At 39.2% G+C, this 25,147-nt stretch overlaps 1 protein-coding gene across 6 annotated transcripts in view; it reads right to left on the reverse strand.

Moving 5' to 3' along the window:
* GOLGA4 (golgin A4) overlaps positions 1 to 13,333 on the reverse strand; it is a 71,641-nt gene extending 58,308 nt beyond the window's left edge. For all 6 annotated transcript variants that reach the window (XM_077786184.1, XM_077786181.1, XM_077786173.1 and 3 more), the window contains exons 1-2: positions 13,141 to 13,333; positions 7,276 to 7,371 (exon numbers count right to left, since the gene is read on the reverse strand). In XM_077786184.1, the coding sequence (XP_077642310.1) occupies positions 7,276 to 7,371; positions 13,141 to 13,215 (171 nt within the window). In that variant the 5' untranslated portion in view covers positions 13,216 to 13,333. The remainder of the gene's footprint in view (positions 1 to 7,275; positions 7,372 to 13,140) is intronic.
* Positions 13,334 to 25,147: the final 11,814 nt, after the last annotated feature.

Below are 25,147 nucleotides of genomic sequence, written 5' to 3' on the forward strand. Positions count from 1 at the left end.
CTATTTGTAACAAAATTGAGAGCCACAAGAGAACTGTTTTTTCCACTTATAGAGAAGTCTCTATAATCTTAACGAGGGACTTCTCTCCCTCATTGAACTAACAAAGACTCTTTTAAGGGTAGTAAACTGACTAAAAATATTACATTTAGTTTATTTACATTGTCAGTGAGAAAGAAAAGGTTATGGAGGGAAGGAGGAAGTGTTCTAAAAAGTTTATCTTTTCTTTTTCCCTCTAGTTACTTTTAATAAAATTCTCTTTTGTACCCTTTTAAAGTTTTGAGCCTGCTTTACTTTTCTCCTAATCCTGTCTCACAGCAAGATTTAAGTATATTAGTAATGGGCCAGCACCGAACCCATCACATTCTTTAGTGCATTAGCTGGGAACATTTCAAAATTAGAAAGATCTTAAATTAGTGAATCAAAATCACTACAAAGATGAAAGACAGTTTGCAAAGCACTGATAAATGGATTAGGCATATATTATTAACCAAAAGATAATGAACATTTTCAACATGTAACATATATTATTTTCAGTTCAATTAAATCACTTTTAACAATATGACCGTCAAGAACTTCAGGAACCACAGACAATTTCAATTATCTCTTCACAGTAGCAGCCTGCTTGTGCTCAAAATATTAAGTAGAGACATTTTACCCTAGCATTACTTTGCTTAATCCTAATTGCATTATTTAGTACACCAAAAGTTTGCATTAGAAAGGATTCTTATTTGATCTCAAACTAGTTAATCCCCCCCCCCCCCAAAAAGATGGTCTGTCAGCTTGTTCAGCATCTATGAATTGTTAGATTTTCAGTAATCCCTGGAATTCCATGACCATGTTAGTGCAGCCAGGTTCAGGAGGTTCGGACATAAATTCAGAAATTTACAAACTCATTCTTTTACAAAATATTAATTATAAAACCCAAAACATACAGGTAAGATGACAGAACTTTAAGCAATGGCATAAGTTCATTTTTAAAATTCACTCAAACTACCTGGTAGACTGATAGGGACGTGCAATCCTGTTTTAACACAGAGATCCAAATTATCCACTGCTTAAAATATGCCAATCCATATAGCAGTTAAGGAAATTGATGCAGCACTGCTTGAACTTGCAGACATACAACTCCAGTGTCTCCATCATAATTAAAAGCTTACACAAACAGTAGAATGCAATTAAAAATTCTGTTTTGTTTCACTGATTCTGATGAAGATGCAAGAACATTTCTAAATCATCTCAGCTTCGCCCTTTCTTCCTTGAGTAAAGGCAAGCACAGAAGGGAAAAGGCCTCTTTCTTGGCCACATGGGCAGGCTACTGGCTCTTGTTCAGGTTGCTGCCAATCAGTACCCCCAGGTCCCTTTCTGCCTGGCCTCCATCCAGCCTCTCTGTCCCCAGCCTGTAGCGCTGCAGGGGGTTATTGTGGCCAAAGTGCAGGACCTGGCACTTGTCTTGTTAAACCTCGTATCATCGGATTCATCCCATTGATCCAGCCAGGTTACTCTGCAGAGCACTCCTATCCTCCAGCAGATTGAGATTCACACCCAGTTTGGTGTCATCTGCAAATTTGTTAATGGTAGACTCAATCCCTTCATTCAGATCATCAGTAAAGATCAAGCAGGACTCGGCCAAACACAGATCCCTGGGAGACATCACTAGTGACTGACCACCACCTGGATGCAATACCATTCATCACCACTCTCTGGGCCCAACCATCCAGCCAGTTCTTAACCCTGCTAAGACTGCACCTCTCCAAACCATGGGCTGCCAGCTTTTCCAGGATTTTCTGTGGGAGACAGTGTCAAAGGCTTTGCTCAGTCCAAGCGGACAACATCCACAGCCTTCCCTGCATCCACCAGGTGGGACACCTGGTCATAAAAGGATGTCAGGTTGGTTAGGTAGGGCCTGCCTATCCTAAATCCATGCTGGCTGGTTCTGATCCCTTGGCACCCTGTAATTATACTCAAGACGATCTATTCATAACCTTGCTGGGCACCAAGGTCAGACTGACAGGCCTGTAGTTTCCTGGAGCCTCCTTTTTGTCCTTCTGATGGATGGGCATCAGATTGGCTAGTTTCCAATCATCTCAGACCTCCCCAGTTAGCCAAGACTGATGATAAGTGAGGAAGAATGGCAGCTCACTCATCATCCTAGTATCCCATTTGGCCCCACAGTCTTGTGAGCATTTTGAGTGACTCATTAGGTCACTAACTGTTTCTGGATTGCAGGGAGGCTATTCTCTGTCTAATAGGTCAGGACACCAATTGTCCTGAGGAAAACCTGTCTTATTGTTAAAAACTGAGGAAAAGAAAAAAGAATCAAATACCACCATTAAAACAGGCACATAGAATGGAAGCCAGACATTCCTTTGTTCAGGGTCCCTAAAGGAGACACCTAACTCCATCTGTCATTTTATTGCTGAACCATGATAAAAATTCTTAAAGGAAGCAGAGTCTAGGACTCTGCTATGGGAAACCTTCTATCAAGGCAGTGAGGGAAACTTGTCTGACATGTGAGTGTCATGAAACTTGTCTCCATATGAGTGTGTGGGGAGTCAGTTCATTTGAGCTCCTTGAGGTGAAAGGGATTCAGTCCCAACAGCAATAGCCTGCGGTGGTGCAAGTGTGACTGCCAGAGCGGCTCATGGGTGGTCAAACAGGAACATTTCCCTAACAAACTGTGACATTACTGATCTTCTGCCACAATATTTAAGTCTTATTCTGGTTTTCTGCAAGTAAAATCCTACTGAGTAACAAATGTTTCTATCTTGGATAGAAAGCTGCAAATGAAGTAAAATGGTTGATGAACCCAAACACCAGATGACGTTACCTTCAGTATTATCAAAGGACACATACAGTTACTGTTTAAATAATGTATGCAAATTTGTATTTTCAACATTCTGAGCAGTTTTTGGAGTCCTCAAATTTGGCCTCAATGAAGCAGCCTTACTTGATCTTTAAGGACTTTCTGAACTCCAGAAATGACTGTGTTCTTATTATTATTCCTCGTCCCTCTGAAGAATTACATGTTCAAATCTTCTTTCATAAGGATTCTGTGAGTGGGGTGCAAAGGTCGAAGTATATGCAATTCCTACATCAAACAGGTTCCTTAATATGCTGTAAAAGAAACCCCAAAATTTAACAGGGATCAGAGATTGACCCAGCTCTCACTGCTCTGGAGATGGCAATAGGTGAATATTATACATGTTACATGTGTATAATATATTTGATTGCCAAAAATAATCATCCTTCCCTTTCAGAAAGAGATTCAATAGTTCCAAATTTTGTATTAGCCGGTTATGAAGCAAATTTGAAAATTCATACATCTTGTTAGAAAAGTGCATCATAGCATACGTATCTGTAGTATGTTAACACTTAAAAGCTTCAATAACTGTACTTGAGTTTTGCTGTTATATACCATCACAGCAAGACAGAAGAGGATGAGACTACACAACTTGTCTAAGTGAAAAGCCACCATTTCTTCATCTAGTTCAAGTAGCCAGATGTCAACTATCAGGTAAAGGTTTTGTTTCAACTCTTACTCAAGTTGAAGTCATTCCCCAGAGTAAAATATATAAATAAATTTGGTTATTTGTCCTAAGGGAATAGGAAAAACTGAAGAACTAAAATTTCAAGAGTTTCTCTCTGCAATAAAGTCCCAAAAATCCAGGAAAGCTGAAATGCACTTTCAGAAAGCTAAAGTACAGAAATCAAATAGGTCTTTTCTGATATACAATATACAATAAAAGTAGTTTAAATTCAAACTAGCCTATGCAGCCTCCAAAAATTAGTCCTAAATATCAGAAAGGAAAAAAATACAGATATATCTGAACCACTAACATCTTTGCATGGCAACAGCTATTTAAAACTACTTCAGATAAAGTATATGAGTACAGAAAAGATAAGAGTAGGTACCGAAGGAGTATTATTTCAGCTTTACTTGTCGTGTTTTAGTAATAGCTAATATTAAAGAAGCATTTCAACTAATTTAATAACACAGTCACTATATACCATTAAAATTAGACCAAAAAGTACCTTGGCTAAGTATCTTTAGGTCTAAGTGCTATATATATATATTGTGCTCTGCTGTCACTTCCATAACACTCATTAGGATATCAGTGACATTTGGATGCATGACTGGTAGGTCACCCACAGCAATCTATCAGCTGCTTGCTTTGCTGATAGCAAACTAGCGCTAGCTTTGTTATCTTCTGCAGTAGGGCCTTGTACACTTGTAAACAAGTATATTGTAGAACAAAAAGTACATTTTTAACTTACAAGAGCTATAGTGAATACAATTTATGTATTTCACCTCAAACTCTGTTCAAATGTCAATGTGGTAACAGTTTGAAAACTGAACACTATTTTTCCGTAGAAAAGAATGAACACACTAAATAAGTATATTTTAATAATCTAGGGCTGTTTCAAACAGTAGCATACCAAATCAGAAAGCAATGGATATACAAATTGTCTGATAAAGTTCTGCAGAAGTAGTTTTACCTCACAATGTGATCATGTTTTACAAGATACTTGCAGTTAGAGAATACAGAACTAGTCAAGATGCCTGCCCTTTCCTATACATTAAAAAAATTTGAGGTTTCTATAGTCTGCTATGGGAGATTCACATTTCAAATAAAATACAAGCTAAAGAGGAAAGCTGGCATGAAAAAGAAACGTACCTGGTATTACATAAATAGAGCATACAAGTTGTAGGTTTATTTTAAACTGATAGCATCTTGGAATTTTGAAATATTAAAGAATTTTTAAAATCTTCTCATTGTAGAGTACAAAGCAAGAATGTTGGCACATATGTTTTATTAAAATTATTTTATCAGACTAATGATGTAATTTACAACTGTAACTAATTCTGAAATTATTTTTATTATAAAAATATTCCGAGAATAAACCAAAACCACTTGTAACTTTAATACTACGGAAGTTAAAATATAAAAACCTGATCTATTTAAAGACATACTAAAACATAGCTCATAGAAGAGGACACAAAATATACAAAAAAATTATGAAACACTAATATTGCTTAGCATTCACTTAGCAATTATTCCTGTACTGCAAAAATGTTTTAGCATGCAACACTCTTCGACCAAATATTTTCAGTGTATTAAACATTGTCCAACATTTCACTGTAATGCCCCTGATATCTGCACATAAAACAACTGCCTAGTCAAATGAGAACACCACAAAAAATACCCTCCAAAAGACAAAATGCATTCATATAATCAGGGCATATATTTTCAGTGACAATATGCAATATCTGCATCTTATTTAAGCATTGTATACTGCTGCTGAACTGAATTTTATGAAAATCTAATCCAACAGAGTTCCAAGACAATTTGCTTTTAATCATACTTCCAACATTTATAAGAAATTTTTGGACAAATTAGATTTCTTGTTTTAATCATTTAAACTTAATTTTTTGTAAAATATTCAGTTTCATGTAAAACCAGCCCTTACAAAAAAAAAAAAAAAAGATTTTTATCCCCTTAGGACCTCACTACTTCTTGAATTTCTAATTAAAGGATGTGTTTCACAAGTAAATCTGTTATGGCAGCTCCCCTAAGACAAAGGATAACTGCAAATCTGATGGTACTTTAGTACCTCTGTTTCCATTCTTATTTCTCCTTCTGCCTCTCTGGTCATTCCAGTCTAACCAGTCTATTTAGAGATTAATGTTCTTCCAATGCTACTTGGCATGTGCTATAAAGAATCTTTTGCTTCTCCTGTTTGTCTGGAACAGCACTCTGGAAATGAAGTTTGCTGGGGACAACACATATCTAATTAAGTAAATGTAGTTTTCAATAGAAATCATGAAGAAAACCTTGGCCGAATCAGTTATTTTGCATATTATACAATAAATAAATAAATAAAAACAAAAAAACACGGGAATCACCTCTCAGTAACAACTCACTCCTTCTAGGCCATAGTAGTAGTTCTCATGTGGCAATATGCTACTTCTATACCCTGTATTAAGAACAGAAAACTCTCCTTACTGAAAAACCTGGTAATTTATCCTGGGTGACACTGCTTGCTAACATTCTGGAGCACCAGTTAACAGAAAATCTTTTTCCAATGGGAGAGGGAATTCATTACAAACGTATACACACACACACACATATTATATATATGTGTATATATATATATATATATATACATATATATGTATATATATATATATATATCACAATAGAAAAAATAAGCATTTCTTAAAAATTCCAAAATACAAACTAAATTCATGAAGTACTTTCCCTTAAATTTCTATTAATGCAGGAAGCAAACTGCCAAGCTGTAATCACTGATAGCATTCATAATGAAATCTATTGCAAATTTCAGGTATAGCTGATTATCTCATGAAGAAATTATGGTGTTAAAATTATAGTGGATTGTTCCACTGCAAGAAAACACATCTCTTTTTGTGGCAAAACAAAGCAACTAAATTTTCTGACAAGGACACAACATTTCCTCTGAAAAAGTTCACAGAATCACAGAACCATCCTCCTTTATGCTACCAGCCTATGTCCATGCTCACTAAGTCAGGAAAATGTTTTGTTTATTTGTACTTGTTTCTTTTTTTTTTAATCAAGTCGCTTCAAAAGAGCTATAGTACTTAATATGAAACAAGGCAAGTGCACATTATCTTCTTCGTTTGCTTTACTATGCAAGTCAAGGTTATCCATCATTCTGATAATAATTTTAATGATATTTTATGACTGATAATTTAGACTCAGTTTAGTTTGTTGTTCAGTGGTATTTTGGGGGAGAGGAGGTGAGGGGGACTGGGTTGGTTTTAAGTTTGGGAACAGAGGAGAAAGGAAGTGGAGTGGGGGAAATAACTTTGAGTCTGATACTTATTACTGGCACTATTAGAAACAATCACAAATGTTCTGTATAAACTTTTTGGATCACCCACCTCAAATTACCTGGATTCACCTAGCTTTTTAACCAAAAGTGGGACAAAAACAAAAACAAAGTCAGTCTCTCTGAATATATCCTCTGTCCCACTACCTCACTGAGTTCAGTTCAGGAGTAAGATTTTTAAGACCTGAAGACTTAAAGCATTTCTTAATCTGGGGTTAATCACTACTTAAAGATCTGTTTTATTACTATTAAACACTTAGGTATTTAACCTAAAAAACAGACAATTCATATCTATAAATACACAGAAAATAGTGAGATTGAGAAATAATTAAAAAAAAACTTAATGAAGGACATAAATTTAGGTTTTTTAAGCTGAAAAGCAGAGAAAAACAGTTCTCAACTGACCTCTTTGTCTGGCGTCACAGTGCTTTCATGATTCTGATCTGTAAATGAAGTTGTCCGGATTCTGTTGCCAGTTGACGGAGGGGATTTGGAAGGGACCTACAGAGAGATCATGTATATCAACAAGTAATACTATTAACTCCAGAACTAATTATTCTGTGTCATAATTTACTTCAAGAATTACTAACTATATCATCACAGTGAAGACTAGTTTAGTGCTTTTTAAAGAAAGCAACTGTCTGTGGCAAGTCCTACCTTACTAAAAAGTCCCCAGAGCAAAATGTGTCATGAATCAGCCACAAGAACAAACAATAAAATGGGTTATTTTTATTATTTCCAACTATGGTCCTCTTGGACCATATTTGAAAAACAAGCCTCCTAATATTTTAGGAACATATTAAATATTACAGTTGCTTAAGTTTAGTGATTTGACTTAGGGATTTGATTTAGGGATTCAAACATTTACAAGTGCAATGGAATCTGATCAAGAACTTAGAAAATTAACAACAAAAATTACACTAAGAAAAATTATAAATGTTAATTTTGTAATATTTACAACATTGAATCTAAACAATTAAACAATTTGAAAGACAAAATAAATTGCTTTATTTTTCTGATGTCAATATGTACTTGTTGTTCCTATCAGAACTAAACATCTATTCACAGAAATTTTAAAATTTCATTCAAATTGAAGTTCTAAAAAGTCACACTAACTCAAACTACCTGGCCAGCCTCATCAAATCCTATCAAAAGCAAAATTTCAAATATAAAATTTCAGTATAAATGTAATGAGTAGTAAAGTACCAACAAGCAGACCTATACAAAGGAAAGTAATTAGCAAGATTTCTCATTAAGTATTGTGAAAGGTTGGAAGGATTGTGGACTCAAAATATTTCAGGCATGTGGTGGGAGGAAGAGGAAGGTCAGGCTTTGCTTTGATGAGGTGATGCCCTCCTGCACATATCCCACCCCTCTGGACCTGTATCCCAGTCTTGCAGTGGCTGCCAATACCCGGCACACCAGAGTAAATGTGCCATACTCTGCCCCTGAAGCCCAAATCCCAGCCCAGAGTGGTCAGATGACCAGAAGTTCCACCTGGGGGAAGGGCCCTGGGTACTTAACCCAGGATATAAGGCAGGCACATGCATGTTTTGACCCTACCTCTTCTTGAAATGTCTATCAGCTGAACTCTGCTGGAACCAGGAGTGGTAGCTATATTTATTCTTTTTTATAACAAAATTATTCTAAAATCAGTCATAGTTACAGGTCTGAAGAGGTAGACCAATGTCCTAAATTGAAAACACTACCCAAAAGTCAAACAGCTTACCAAATAGCTATTCACCATGAAAGCCTTATGTATTGTTGAAAATAATCATATCAAAGCATTCATAAGGTTTGTAAAAAAACCCAATCTACTCATGCTGACAGCCTACTCTTCTTTTATTTCTACCCTCAATCTAATGCCAGGGTTTTAAAGATTATTTGAAAATCAATTTCCTTCTGTTTGGTGAGGGCCAGAAGCATTCAAGGACACTTTGTCACTGCTTAGAAGCAGTATGAACACATTTCTTCGCCCTGCCCTTAATGGTTCTACAGTTCTCACTGCTGCATTCAGACTTCTTGTCAATTTACAGTCATTTCAGTGGCACTAAGCTTTGCAGCACAAATTTTAATTGATCTTACACAAAAACAGAAAGAGCTGAAACAGCATGGTACAGTTAAATTGGAAGGGTTCAACTTCCTGACCAGCTCAGGACTGACTAAAAGTTAAAGCATGGCTTTAAGAGCACTGTCCAAATGCCTCTTCAGCACTGACCGGCAAGGGTGAGGAAGGCACTAACCAGCTCTCCAGGAAGCCTATTCCATGTTTTGGCCACCCTCTACGTAAAGAAGTGTTTCCTCATGTTAAGTCCTAATCTCCCATGACAGACACTGTTTGAGTTACTCTTGCATGTTCTGGTTCTGTGTACCATGGAGAAGAGCTCAGCACCTCCCTCTCTACTTCTCCTCTGGAAGCTGTAGAGAGCAGTGAGGTCACTCCTCGGCCTCCTCCTCTCCAAACCAGACAAGCCCAGCACCCTCAGCGCTCCCCAGAGCACATTCCTGCCAGCCCCTTCCCCTGCTTTGGTGCCCTTCTCAAGACATGCTCAAGGACCTTCACATCATTTTAAATGGTGGGGCCCAGAACTGCACACAGTACTCAAGGTGAGGCTGCACCAGTGCTGAATTCAGTGGGATAATCACCACTCTTGGCTGGCTGGTGATGCTGTGTTTGATGCACCCTAGGATGAGGTTTGGCCCCTTGGCTGCCAGGGCACACACACTGCTGATCCCATTGAGCTTCCTGCCAACCAGCACTCCCAAACCCCTTTCTGCAGGGTTACTCTCCAGCCACTAATCTCCCAGCTCAGACTTGTGTCTGAAATTACTCCATCCAGGTGCAGAATCCAGCATTTGGTTGGTTTTGTTCAGTTTCATGCTGCTGGTGATCGCCCAATACTCCAGTCTGTCCAGATCTCTCTTGTCCCATGGGAGAGTCAGTAGCACTTCCCAGTTTGGTATCATCACCTGACTATCTGTGCATTGAACTGCAGCCTCCAGATCACTGATAAAGAGACTGAACAGAGCTGCCTCTAGACCTGAGCCCTGAGGAGCACCACTGGTAACTGGTCACCAGCCAGATGTCTTATTTGCTGCAATAATTTGAGCCCTGCTCTTCAACGAATTCTCTGCCCAGTACACTGCATACCTGCCCATCCCACTGTTGGAAAACTTGTCTGGAAGAATACTGGGAAGAACAGTAACAAAAGCCTTTACAGTACCCCAAAAAACTACATCCACCACCTTCCCTTTGTCTACCAGGCAGGTGAATTTACTGCAGAAGGTTTTTTAAACTGGATTCTCCCTTTGTAAACCCACATTGACTGTGTGATGATTACACTGTTCTTTAAATGTCTTTCAACAGCATACAGTATGATTTTCTTAATAATTTTTCCAGGTCCTGAGGTTAACTCTGTAGCTTCCTGCATATTCACTCATGCCCTTCCGGTAACCTGGAATAATGCTGGCTAGCTCACAGTCAGCAGGGATCTCCCCAGATTGACAGGATGATTGAGAGCAGTCCTACCATAACATCTGCTAGCTCCTTTAGTACCCTGGGTTGAATCCCATAGGCCCCACGAAATTATAAACATGCATTCAACTGACATAACTTGTCTGTTAAAATTTCTGTGTTCACAAATGGGAAGTCAATGTTCCTGCAGTCATGGTCCTCTGACTCAGGACCAGGCAGACCAAGGTATGTCAGTACTATTAAAAACTGAGGCAAAGAAAGTACTGTCTCCATTTTAATTCATCCCTATTTGTCAGGTGACAGCCTTGGACAAGCAGCAGTTTAAGACACTGTAATTGCAATAGTGCTTTTTTCCACCCTGTCAGCCATCAGAAAGAGATCTGGTCCTCAGACTGTGAGGGACAGGCATTCTCAATTTAACAGATTACATCATCCAGCTAACCATTCATATGAAAGAGGAAGGGCTACAAACACCTCCTCAAAAAAGGTTATATTTCTCAAGTTATACTTGAGAAATTTTACCTCCAGGTTTACACCAGTCTTAAGGTAGTAAATTTAGTATTGGACACTACAAACTGAAGTACAAATGTGAAGTTCTAGGTCTCAAAGTAAGGGATATGAGTAGAGCATAGACAGTATAGAGCATAGTGAGTGAAGCCTCTCTACAACAGGGTGTAGGAAAGAAAAGAGCAAAAATTAATGCAAACACAAGTTTCATAAACTAAGAAATTGTAAGAGTTAGGAAAATTTGGTCTGAAAAGGTTTTGACAGGAAGGAATGCATTTTAAGGATCTGAATTACTGAGCTGAAAAAAAGCAAAGGAAAAAAGCATATCACACACTTTTTGCAAGACTACAGTATATTTTATAAGCCTCAAATTCTCACTTCTTCCTTCAGAGACTCTGTTTTCAAATGATACAAGAAGTGAGAAGACAAACTTAATTTACTTCTAAGATCTAATTTAACTATTTCCCCCTAACATTACTTGAGAGCAACCAAAGAGTAAGAAACATTGCAAGACAACTGTTTTATATGAAAATAAAAATATGTTGTAATTTCTTGCTTCTGCCTTTCCATTTATGTCAACCCTTGAGTTACATAATTTGCTCTGTCGACAGTACAACAGACTAGGTTTATAGACTAGATATAATTTATTATAAGCTCTCGTATCAGGTTTCAGGGTATTTTTCAACGTTAATTTTTCAAGAGCCAGATAAAGACTAAAGTATATTATGTTGCTGGGTGTATATATTTGCATGTAAGTCCATATTTATTCAGTAGAATGGTTTTCAGAAAGTACTAACTCTTGAACACATGCACTGAGTATCCTGAACTAAGTGGATTACAATGCTGTGTGAAAGGTATCATAATTTAGCTGCTGCACATTGAAAATAGTAAATTCTGAAGATCAATCTCTTTTACACTGCACTGATAGCTTACCACATATGGCAATTAAGACAGCACTCTAAACTGTAACTAACACAAACACACTTCCCTAACTAGAGAAGGTACAGATTTAATACTATGGAAGGCCTTAAAGTAAGACAGCAAGCTACATAAAACTTCACAATAGATCAATTTCAAAAAATCTTACCTCTATTTCACAAATGAGTGATTCAAAGAATAGAACATAACTGTCAGCAGTTTTGAAACCATGGTCTAATACTGAGACTATGCAGCACCAAATCTCCCAGTGGTTCAAATTATACTCAGATCAAGCCCAGCCAACTAATCATCTATTTGTAAAATAAGCTGTCTGTAGCTTAACATTCACAGGATTCAGAGTTTATATTAGTTTTTATGCTTTTAGATTCCAAGATACACAGGATACTTAACCTAGCAATGAGACACAGGCAGACATTATCAGCAGACTTTGCCAAAAGGAAGATAACTCGCTGAAGTCTTTTTAGCCAAAATTTGCAAAGAGAGAGTTTATTCTGCTTTGACACATGCATTAAATCATCACAACTCTTTTTTGGCCAATTTCACTTAGACAGATACTCTGCACACATGTCCTATCTAGTGTGAATATTATTATCACTTAAAAACAGCCTTCACTAGAATACATTTATAATAACTTAGTGAAGGTAATGTAAGCACATGCAAGAGGAAAATGGCCAATTAAATTATGACTAGAACAAATAAATAAATGCCTGTTCTCAGATTTATACTATATTCTCAATTAATCTACAGTTAAGAAAAAATGCAAGAATAAGGTAAGAATAAGAATGAGGTAAGCAAACCAGCCCTCTAAGAGATGTTAACAGAAGGGACGTACAGAACTGAAAGAACAAGTATTAAAATGAGGGAAAAGGGTAACTAGGGAACTCAATGCTGGATTGTTATTCACTACACGTGAAAGTATCATTACTTTAAACGCTAAGGAAGAAACCCATTTCTGTTTCACGCCGTTCGACGTTCAGGCAAGAGACGGTTTTTACATTCTCCCACAAGACAGCTTTTGTAGAGTGGACAAAACGAAGCACGGTTTCTGGCAGGAGGAAGACCCGTAAAAACAAGCTTAGATGACGAAGTTCCAGCGGAGCCGCCCGGCGCTGACAGCGACGCGGGCAGCGATTCCTGCCACCCGGAGTCTCGGCTCGGCCAGGCCACGGCTGCGGCGGCGGGGCCGGTCCGCAAGGCGGCGGGGCCGGTCCGCAAGGCGGCGGGGCCGGTCCGCAAGGCGGCGGGGCCGCCCCGGGCGAAGCGCGGCCGTGCCGCCGGGTGAAAGGCCGCCACGGCCGCCGCGAGGTGCGGCGGACACGTCCCCTCCCAGCGCCCCCTCCTCGCCGTACCTGCGGTGGGACTGCGCTCGCCCCGCGCGGCAGCACCTGCTCCTCGCTGATCTTCTGCTTCAGTTTCTTGAACATGGTGGCGGGAGGGAGAAGGGCATGCGGCGACGGCGTCTGGGCCGTCTGCTCCGGCGGCGAGGGGCGCCCGGGCACCGGCGGCGGCGAGCTCCCCGCGCCGCGGAACGGCCGCGCTCCGCCCTCGGGCCCCGCCGCGGGGCACGGCCAGCCGCCGCCGCTGCGCCTGCGCAGCCAACGTGGAGCCCAGCGCTCCGGCCCGCACGGTGCGCGCCGAGGCACAAACTTCCGCAGGCAAGCCCGGCGCTACTCCGCCCGCCGCCCCGGCGGACGTGTAGCCGGGCATTGCCTGGCCTCACTTGCTCCGTCTCTCCCGGCGAGCCAGGGAGGCGGTGCCGTCCTGGGAAATGTAGCAGGCGGAGGAGTGACCGCTTCTGCAGAAGCTGCCGCCGCGCTGCTCCTTTCCGCCGCCGCAGCCGATCGATGCCGTAGCGCAAACCCCGGCACGGCGGCGCTGGGCGTGCTGAACGCTCGCCCGGAGGGTCCGTCAGTGCTCGCGTCACTCCTCCGGAGCCAGCGGCGCTGTCGAGGACGAGCTTTCACAAGCCGAAGAACCGCACAGCAAAGTTACCAAAAGGTGTTCGGTTCTAAGGCTTGTAGAAGTTTCCGACTAAAAATGCGCAATAGCTGCTTTTTGAAGCTGCTTGGTAACCTATCTGCTAATAATAAAGTCGCCACGTTTTTCTTTTGAGTAGCCTTCTGTTTGTAAACCTGAGATACACTGTTACAGCTAAAGTACCACTGACGGTGGAAAAGCAGTGTTTGCTGCTCCTGTTGTCACCACTGTCTCCACGAAGCTATGGCAGAAATGTTCTTGGCTGCTCGAGATTAAAACCTCTGGCTTTAGGTCCCTTGTTGGATGGCGTTTGTGCGTGTGTGCTCAGCGCTGCGAATGTAGATGCAGAGCGCTGTCAGCAGTAGCCAGCATTCATTCTCCAACAGCGGGCTGTTTTGAAACTTACCGTGTTGGCACTGACATTGTATGAAGGCTGAAAAATACATGGTGCTGTTGGCAAGAAAAGATGAACCACGCGTTCTTCTGTAAAGCTTCCCACTAGGAAGGCTGTATGCAGTAATCACAAATGCCCAGAAAGGTTTACGCTGAAGTACGCTCCTGAAATCTCGAAGTAATTTGAGGGGGGAAAAAGTGGTTAGGAAATTATTTTCCCATTTGTTTTACACTGACTAAAAAAAAAAATAATAAAGATAAATCTACAGAAAAAATAAACCGGTTTTCCTAGGTTTTTTTGCTACATTAAACAAACATATTTTATGTTTGTTTGATGTAGCAAAAAAAAACAACACTTTTTTTTTAAACAAAAAACTTTTTAGCAATCTGTTTAGTTGTAGATAAACTGTGATTGGTAGTGACCCTTTTGTGTGTTCCTGTTAAGACTACTATGCATACTTCAGATGACACTGGTGACTTGCACACTACTGATTTTTGGTGACAACAACTGTTGACTTCAAACACCTGGAAAAAAGTTAATCTGAACCTACAAGCTGTAATAGCCAGATAAGTATCTTGAAAATTTGTAGAGTATCTTTCCTGTAGGTTGAAACAGAATTACAGGAAAAAGTCACCAGGACTAAAAGGACAAAACTATCTGAATAGCAGTCCATAAGGAAATAAGATTAAATGAGCAATTAAGTTTATTGCATCCATAAAAATTAAACATTTTCTACTTCAGTGAGGTAGCTTCTGTTTCCTCTAAATATGACATGTAGCAGCATGGTGGTAAAATTCAGAGATTATCAAATGAGAGGAGCATTGCCTGGTGAATGTATTGGGAAACCCTTTAACAACTTTCAATAACCTAATAAATCCACTACCGTCTCATACCTACGTTTTCTATTACAAATGCTAGCTCATATTCTCTTTTTCTGTTCAGATAACTCTTCTGATTTAAACCTAAGTCACTAGATGTAATATGTGAATTTGATGGACAGATGCATAATTGAAAGGACACTAGCTCCTGTAGTTATCAAATAGAAAAGTGCAGCTTTTTGAATTCATTCATAAAATGTATACAACACAAAAGAGACTCTGTATTATTTCCGTGGAAAACTTAAAGCTTGAAATGGTATGTTGTGAATGTTTCCCATGTACTGATGTTTTTGTAGGACTAAAGGCTCTGTGGAATAGAACAAATCTGAGATGAGAAACTATGAAAAAATAAGTCATTTTTCCTACACTTAATTCTTAATTACTACAGAAAAAGGTTAAGGGTGATTTATTAGTTGCAACTGATAATGGGTTGCAATAATACTAATCTGGTAATAATATGATAATTGGATATTTTCTAGGGGACTTTTTTTACTACAGCGAGGTCTTTTGTTGTGTAAATTTCAAGATACTTAATCATCTCCTGTTCTTCACAGTAGGTGCCTAACCTGCATTTTAGAAAGAGATTAAATATCATTTATATATATTATTTTATCATATATAGATTGGTGCATTTTAAAAAATTCAATGTGAATTTTTGTGCTCCTGAATTGGTATCTTTTGTGATACATAGCTATGTGTCTAGTAGTGCTCCAACAATACAAAGTGGAATCCCACATTAAGCAGCAGTATCCAAATTCTGAAGATATGTATGATAACTCTGCAAAACTCTTATCATAAGCCTTCTAAATGGGATTTAAATGTTTTAGCATCTGAGCAAGTTTGATTGAAACCTATTGAAACATAAAAAGCGTTTATTCTAAACCCTACAGAAGTCCTGGAGAAAATGTCTCAAACTACATTCTTACACACAGAATGTCAAAATTCCATCCTTAACTGCATGATACCTTATTTCTAAAGGGTTGATCTGATCCTAGCAGATTTATTTGTAAAATTAAAAGAAGTAGTTAAATGTGAATATATGCCCCTCCTTTTTTATATTCTTTAAATACACCAGTTAACAGATTTAAAAAGAGAAATATGACATCATGGTATTGTCTGCAACAGATAAATGTATACTTGCAAAAGGCACTGGTTATGGTAGATAATTAAGAATAAAGGTCTGCTTAAATTCAGCTTATAGCAGTCATTAAGGTATTTCTTTGGGAAAGGGTATAGAGTAAAAGACTATTCTCATGCTAGTCTAGATTTTTCTAATCATCAGCAACACCAGCTCACACATGCCTGCCATCTCATTCCTTGCCTTTTGTTAGCTTTTGTTAGTGCTTGTGAGACCATCTTCTTAGTCATTTTGGCATGTTCAGTCAGAAAAAGAACAAGTAATTTCTGCTTATTTACTGTGCTGAGTTTCCCCTGAGAACTAGAGGTGCTGCAAGGGAGATATAGACAGTCAGGAGCTGGACAGTTTTATGTTGCAAGTTATTTCAGATTGCTCACAAACATTCAGATTGCTCTTTGCTGAGCAATTTGCTTAACTTTAAACTCAAGTAATCCCACTGAGTGCTTCTTCAAGTTCAGATAACAAGCAATTCTGTTACTGGAAGTATTGACACTATCTGAAATATCTTAGTTCCTACTGATGGCTGAAGTCTTTCGCCTTCAGCCTACTGATACATAAAGTCTTTAGCCAATCTAATATAATTTTTTAAATGCTATCTAAAATTGTAGCTTTCTGGAAGTCACAAAAAAGCCATGGGCATAAATGATGAATATGGCTTTCAATACACTTTCCCACACATTCAAATCCAAATACTTTAGGACAGACATATGAATGTGCTAGCAGCTAGTTCTTTCAATCCAGTTATCCAACACAAATATTAAAAGATATAGAAAAGTGTAACATAACATATGTAACATTTCTGGTAACTTTTTAATGTTGGTTCATATTTTTTGGGAAGGAGATTTTCCATGTTTGAATTTTTCTTTACTTCATCATTATGCTATGAAAACACTGTTGAATATTCCTATTATTCCACCTGGATAATATTTGACATTGAGAGAATTACTTTAAAATAAATTAACAAGAACTGCTAATAGAGTTTAAAAAGCTCTGAATAAAGGACACTGATCATGTAACAGGAGTTACTCTCCAGAGCTTATGTACAAACTACTGTTCTTTACACGCAGTTTTCAGAATGTTGCATTTAGTAATATTCGCAGTTTCTACTCCTACTCATAAAAATCAGAATACTATTGTTGATGTTAAAGTAGTCAGGGAGTGTATCTTGCACCGTTGCACAGGTAATCAGTTTCAGTTTGGAAGCATTTTGGTTTTTACTTCAATACAAATGTTACAAAACACAGCAAATTACCTGTGAAAATTGTGGCAACTCATTATACCTGCAGCCTACAGAATGAGAAGCAATTGTGCAAAGTGAATTCATTATAGTGCTATGATTTGAACAAGCTCTAAAAGCTTTAATCTAAATAAAAGAGATAATCAGAGCATTTTTCTAGCCGGATCTGATTGCTAATTTTACTTTTCTATTTAGATGTTGTGACTTAAAATCACCACCAGATGACACTGTTCCAGGAGATTATGCCTCTGCAGTCATTGTCAGAATTACAAATGCAAAACCATACCAACAACGAGAGAGGAGTTTAACACCATTCAAGTCAAGCAACAAACAAAACCTGAAGTTTCTTTGTCAGCTGTATAATCCTTCTCTGTACAAAGTATAGGTTGCTCAAAGTAAATTACTGGATACCAAATACAACATTTCTTTAGCACATGCCTGAGTTCATAGCAAACAGTCCATGCTGTTTATTTATGCATTCATATATTCACCTGCCCAGATATTGGCCCGAACTCAGTACAAGTAAAACAAAGGAAAGAGGGAGAATGAGGGAGAAGTCAGATTTGTGAACATGTTTAAAATGCACAAGGCTGTGAAAAGAGCAAGAGCACTGTCTGAAAATGCTGAAAAGTACCATAAAGGCTGAAATTGTTCACACTGAGAAGATAAGAGGAATTAAGTCACTTCAGAGAGAAGAAAAGATAATAGGCATCGCTGCTTTGCACCTTGGGAGGGAATAGAACTTCTCTGTTTTAATGGGGGAGTTGAGATCACATTTCATGCCACATACCTGTATTTTCAAAAGTACAGAGTGCAAGCTCAGTCACTAAAGATAAACCAATAAGAACCACTGCAGTAAACTGCCTCACTCAAGAGATCTTTTTTTATATGAATGGGAATATAAGAGATCAAGATATTTAAAATTGAGTGGCATGATTTGTCCTTGCAAGTGTCTGACTTTCCTAAAACAAAATTCTTAATTTTATCACTACCTCATTAAATGGTATTTCCTTTCTGCTTTCTCTAGAGTGTCAGAACCTTTCTCTTAAATTCTATTTTACTTTAATTGTATGTTAAAAACTCTAAATGCCACAAAAAGGGATCTAATGATGCTGTAAACCAGGAACCGTTTTTATCAACAGTAATGCTAGCAATGAGTTTGACTTTAAATTAGTTAGCAGAAGATGCTCACTTGAGTACTTTCATCCTTATTTCTGTAATCACAATATAAACAAAAAACCCCCAAACATTCCCCTCCTTTCCATACCCTCACCCAAACAAATCTATATGGGCAGGGACCTTGATCAAAAAAGAGAAAGACAGAGGTGCTTCACAGCAGAGGAACTGGCTGGTTTTGAAGGAGACCTAGGCTCTATTCCTAGATCTTCCAGTATCCTAGTTACCCGTAGTGGGAATGCTATTTTGCATCTTAGTGCTTCTATTGTATTTTTATGAGAAACAGTGATCCTATCCAATTTCCTGCAAACACATGGTTAACTTTCTTATTATCTTGCCCAGCCCATGATAGAAAGGTTTGTCTAGATTTGAAAGACCAAGATAGCCGCTAAGGAAGACAGAAGCCTCCCTTGGAATGGAAAATATGACCCCCTTCCCCCCAGATTATTATGATTTTGAAATTAAGGGGCTTTCAGGCAAAGATAGGAGAAAAGGAATAACAGTTCTTTACTAGTATGTATATGGATAACAAGGCAACAGTGGGAGCAGCAACAAACAGAAGCAGGATCCCAGTGACAGCCTTCACTCGGCTGCGGCACTTCCCCTTGGGTGCAGTTTCGGCCACAGCCGGCAGGGGCGCTGGTGGCTCCCGGCCAGGCAGGGAGGGTGCGGTGATTCCCCCGCGGCTGCAGGGGGCGCTGTGGTGCGAGTGTCGCTCCACACGGTAATGGCGGACATAGCCTGCAGAAAGGGATGGAGTACAGTCTTCCCTTACAAACTTACAAACTCACAGGGGGCAGCCGCCCCCGTGCTGTGCCCTCTCTGGATAGCAAAAGGAGCTGTAGCAGGAACCTCAGAGTGGCGAGCTGAGAAGGCAGAGATGAGCAAAGTGCCGGAGTGGCAGATGAGGTGTATCAGAAGCTCAGCAGCTGTAGCTGGAACCGTGGAGTGTCCCTGCAGGGCAGGGGTGTGAGTTGCAGTGTAGCAAAGAAACCTCGGAGCACTGGCAAAAACCAGCGAGGGCTGGGCAGTGGCTGATGGACTCCTGAACACAGCCAGGAGAGAGAGGCTCCCTTGGAGGGGGAGGGGGCTCAGGGATCCCGGGGTTTCCCCAGAGGCACCTGAGTGGATGGTGAAAGACCTTTCTCAGTGAGGTAGGGTGTTAATAAGGTCCCAATGCAATGGCTGCTCTAAGGAGCAGAGCTCCGCTAATGATAGAAGGCAGCAGAAGACAGAATCCCACAGTGATGGTGGATTCTTTTGGCAGTGATTTCTTCCCCAAAGTGATTCTTCTTCTTCTATCAACTGTCCTAGCCCCCTTTTTCTTAGCCCAGTTCTCAGGTATCTCTGCCCCTCCAAGAGAAACCTTCAGATAAGAGGAGTGAAGCTACTTGCCCTCCACCCCTGAGCTTGGCAACTTCTTTTGTGTCTCTTAAATACCCGGTCCTTGTTGTCTCCTAGCAGCACATATGGGAGAAAATTCCCAGAAAGAAAGAAACAAAAAGAGGAATCCTAAACCCCAACAAGGTCAAAGGAATGACTGCTTGTTTAGTTGCTTTTTAGTTGTTGTGAGATATACATAAAACACAACTAGGACTGCTGGGATTTTTCTTATTCTATGATAATATTTTCCCCTATACACTGACATTAAGAAACAGCAAATTATTTTGCTTAATAATTTCTAGTCAGCGGAAGTAATAATTCATTAAAAGATCTTGAGACACTGAGTTGGGAAGAGCTAAAAAAAACCCTAATATGTATGATTCCTTTAGCTAAAATACAGAACATCTAAAATCACATCCCTGGAGATGCTGCATTCAGCAGAACACAGCTGAGAAAAGTCACTAAGTTATAGCATAACAGACATTTTAAAGAAATGTGCTGAATAACATTTGTCACTGTTATGTGTGTTATGAACAAAGCAGCCTGGCTGGGACACTTGGCTCGATCTAAGTACTGACATTGAAATGTAAATTAGCTAATTGCTCCTGGGAATCACCTACTACCGCACTCTCACTACCATTCTAGGACTGGGATGCAAAATAGGGAGACCAGTGGAATCATGGGAGGGGGTTTGGGGGATGAAAACACCCCTAAATGGAAGGCTGGGCACAGTGGAGGGGGCTGGATGGGTGTGCTGGTTGGGGAAAAGGGAAACCCATCCCTAGTCTGTGTTTGACCTGTCACTATAACCTGCAGAGGACCAGACTGGACTGGGCTGTGGGAAGCAGGCACATAGGAGCACACTCTTCCTGGTGTTATTAGGAGGGAAGGAGAGGGAAGGAGAGAGACTTCGGCAGCAGGCTCTGCACATCCCCCCCACCCTTTGCCTGCCAGTGTGCCAGGAGAAAAGGAGAGAAGACGGTCTGCTGGGATTTCAGATACAGACTGGACACCTCTTCACCTCTGGCTACCAGTGTGCCACAGAGACTCCAGGGACAGAATCTGCATGTCTTCTCACCTCCTACAAAAAGGGCTGAACATTAATAAAGGCATAGACCCTGCTCATGTGTATTTTAGATAATTCATGCTTGCAAGAAACAGAGGTATGAAATATATTATATTGGTAAGAATCATTCCAGTAAGTTTTCTTAAGCACTCAAGCCAGGACAGGAAGGTTGCTTCACAGTATTTAGAAACTGCAGCTGGCAGCAGGGAGAAAAGGACCTAATTTGCAAACTAATGGATATGGCTGGCTCAGAGATGGGTGCTTCTCCAAGGTGATCCAAAGAACACCCAGGCGATAAATATCCCAGACTGAGATATTTATCAATGAGATAAATATCTCATTGAGATATTGATCAATTTATCATCTCAATGTCTAGTTCCAGTAACCCTCTGATTGGCATACATTGCTTCCCAGACACAGTTTTGTTCAACTCAACACAGAGAATAGAGACTATGAATACGTGGGACTTTGAATGGAAAGAAAGCCTGATTGCTGAAATCCCTGCCTCGAGCAAAATAAACTGTATAAAAACTGCTTGAGCAGGATGGTTGGTGTGAAACATAGGGGACCCTATGCTGTAGTGGTCAGACCTGTGTCTCACCCAGTGCCCAGGCTTGGCACTGTCCTTTTCTTTGTGGCTGGCTCAGATAGAATTTGATTGCTAAATAAAAACTATTTTTAATTTGGCTGGATTAATTTTTACCTATAACACCACCATCAAAATAAGCAGCTATTTTAAGGAGAATCAGAAAGTATTTTTCCCACTTAGAGTACTGTATAATTTGATAGGTCATTAAGAAAAATGCTCACTTTCCTTCTATGGCATCAAATTTATGAAACTGATGTATGTGGAATACAGAAAGTTACAATTTAGAAATAATTAGACTACTTCTCTGCATCAGAGTTTCTGGAATATATGAAACAGAATTGTTACGGCCTAGTTTTTTAAAGTTATTAGAAATACTTCTGCCTGAATTAAGGTGCAAATGAGACTGTATGCCAAAGTCAATAGTATGTATTTTATTTACTAGTAAATATGAGAGAGAGAGAGAGAGAGAAAGAAAAGGAAGAGAAAGAAGTAGAAAAGAGGTGGGGGACAGAAAAAGAGATTAAAGAAAATATCACCACTCCATGTTGGCAATGGAGAGAGATGGGGAGACTCGGTGATCAGAATCCAATTTTATTGTGGGATACAAACACTTATATACTATTTTAGGGAGACTAGTAATGTGTACTAATGATTAGTTTAAAATCATATACACAAATTTATGCATATAACAACATATCTTGCTTGCAGAGTTTAATGAGATTTTCTTTGTCTGGAAAACCTGACTGATTGAATCTTCTTGCAATCTAGGTCTAATTTTTAAAGGTCCATTTCTTTTGCCAAGGCATCCTGTTATCAAATCTCTTATGTTAACTAGGTGCGAAGTCTATCCTCTGTCTTGTGTCCCAATATCCCATTACTCATTTAAAATAATTTTTTATCAGTGCAATCTTCCAGTGATGTTCAGTCACCCAGACCTAAGGTGCTGATTAAGAACCTCCTTACCAATAAATGGGAAAGCCCCTAGGACCTTGTTACTTGGGGATGTGGGTATGCCTGCATTTGCACCGATGTTGGCATCCAAGCAGGCGTTTGGCGTGTGTGTCCTGCTCTACGCCCTGCTTGGGTTCACACCCAACAATGTCTCCCTGACAATCCTGCAGCAGACATTGTAGAGCAGTAATTGGAATGACATTCCTCACCACTGTAGGAAGATGTGGGACCAGTGGAATGACAATCTACCTCTACCCATATCTTTACTTAGTCTCAAGAAGTTAGGCATTTTGGGAGCAAAACTAAGCACTTGGATTTGTACCTTTCAATGGAAACAAACCAGCAAAACGTTACCCATAACTGGTTTTATGGTTTAATGATTTGAAGATAATTTATGTGTTTGTAAAGTGTTACCCATAGTAGTTTCTAAGGTTTAACAATTTTGTAAGAAAGTTAGGTGTTTGTTATAATTGGGTTATGGTTGTGAAGAGTTTTTGGCATACCACCCTGCGAAGCTGATGGCTCCTAGATTATATAATCATGATTGCTCTGTACATTGTGCTGTGTTTGTCACCCTGTCTTGCAAGGGCCCTGCAGAGGATGACAGACACTGCCTTTGTACTTAAAATCAAAAAGGGGGAACTGTCATGGCTAACAGCTGGCCTGGAGGCCTTACAGTTTTAATTAATCCCAATTATAATTTTATAACAGAAATGTAAGTAATTATATCATTACCTTAATTATATAACGTGACCGGTCTGGACCGTTGGGGATCAGGTCTAGGCTGTTGGGGACAAGAGCATCCATTGGCCACTTAGCCAGGTGGCAACTAATTTAGCCAATCAGAAATACCTGCGCGGACTTTCAAAGCTGTATAAGGCGAACAGCTCTCAGTAAGTTGGCTATTGTTGCACGAATACAGAATTTTGTGTCGTTGCTTCTGTCTCAACTGCAATGGGGGCCTTTTTTCTTCTGTTTTTAAGAAAGGTGTGTTTGTTTTATCAGTATGTCGTGGTAACATCATGTAGATAGGAAGCCACTTGTTTTCCTGTTCCTCTGCAGATATTACTTCTACTGTTATCAACGACAAATTATGCAAAACACAACTAGTATTATGTAGATCCAGTCAATTCAATTCTACTTATATTAACTCATACTTCTGTGTTTAGAAAGCAGTTTTCATCCTACTGGTCATTCTTGGTACCATTTTTTGCAAGCAATCCAGCCAAATGTTCTCCCCGTAACATAAAAAGTAGACAAATACAGATGCAGAACTGGTTTTTCTAAAAATATGCATGTGTGTCTTGTCTAACAGGAATTGAGAATTGTAATATTACCTTCAGAAAACAGGCAAAGCTTGAAAAGTCAGTACACTGGTCTGGTGTCTATTTGAATTTTTTCTCTACAGTTTTGAGAAACTGTAGAGAAAGCAGAGTTAGGAGAGTTAGGAGAATACCATAATATCTTTAATGAAGTAACAACCTAACAACAAAAAATGGTTATTTAAGTAATTGCTTGTCATTAGACACTGGGACGTGTTTTAGATTCTGCTCAGCCTGTATCAGTTTTAATACTTAATTTATTAGCATATGATGTTCTAGTTTATATATATTGCATGTATCTGTATTTTATATATAAAATCAAAAGTTACAAATTCAGTGGATGATTTGAAGGACTACTGAATTGGTGGATTAACCCATTCTATTATTTACAAATCCTAGAAGTTTTTGTTTTCAGTCTTAAGTGATTAAATAAACTGTCTGTAACAAAGTAGCAAAGTTAAGGTGTTGCATAAAAGCTTAAGATGTGGTTCAAAGTATAGCTTTGCTCAGAAAATCTCTCATAAAAACAGCATGAAAAAAGATCCCTATTTGTTTTGCCTTGATTCTGACATCACATATGTTTTCTGTAGTCATGTAGACAGATGGGATTTGGTTTTTTGGGGTTTTGTTTGGGGTTTTTTTGGTGAGTTAGCAGGTATTGTTTTTTTACAAAGAAAACTGCCAGACATAGAAAACCAGCCTTGGCTCCTTTAATCACCCAGCATTATTTCTTGCTCCCATCCCACTTCCTGTAACAAATGTCCTTCCTTGCAAAATGGTATCCTCATTACAACTGTATAATCCCATTTTTAAAAAGTTTGACTTTTGTGACATCTGTTAAACAGTTGCAACTGTCTCTCAAGTGGATGCTTATAAACCAGTCTGCACAAGTAGCTATAATCCAGTCTGTGTGTGATCTCCCTCACTTTTTAAACTGAGCTAGTCAGAACAGACTGTTAAAAATATTCAGGCACGAATCATCATAAAATTACTCTGTCTCTCCTTTCAAATTCTACAGAAGTGTTAAACATGACTGTCATGTCACTTTTCAGAATTAAATCATGTCTGGAAGTAGAATTGTCCAGTATATACTTAGAGTGACATATTGCTTTTATAGTGCTTTTACATTTGTTCAGCGTAGAAACAGTTGAAGACAGATTCTTCCACTTAAGTAATCTATAGCCTTCTTTACTCTCTTCCAATTGGTTTGACTTTTGCTAATATAATTCAAGAAGTCTCACAGAA

Source organism: Lonchura striata, chromosome 1, assembly GCF_046129695.1.
Source record: "Lonchura striata isolate bLonStr1 chromosome 1, bLonStr1.mat, whole genome shotgun sequence".
Classification (NCBI taxonomy): domain Eukaryota; kingdom Metazoa; phylum Chordata; class Aves; order Passeriformes; family Estrildidae; genus Lonchura; species Lonchura striata.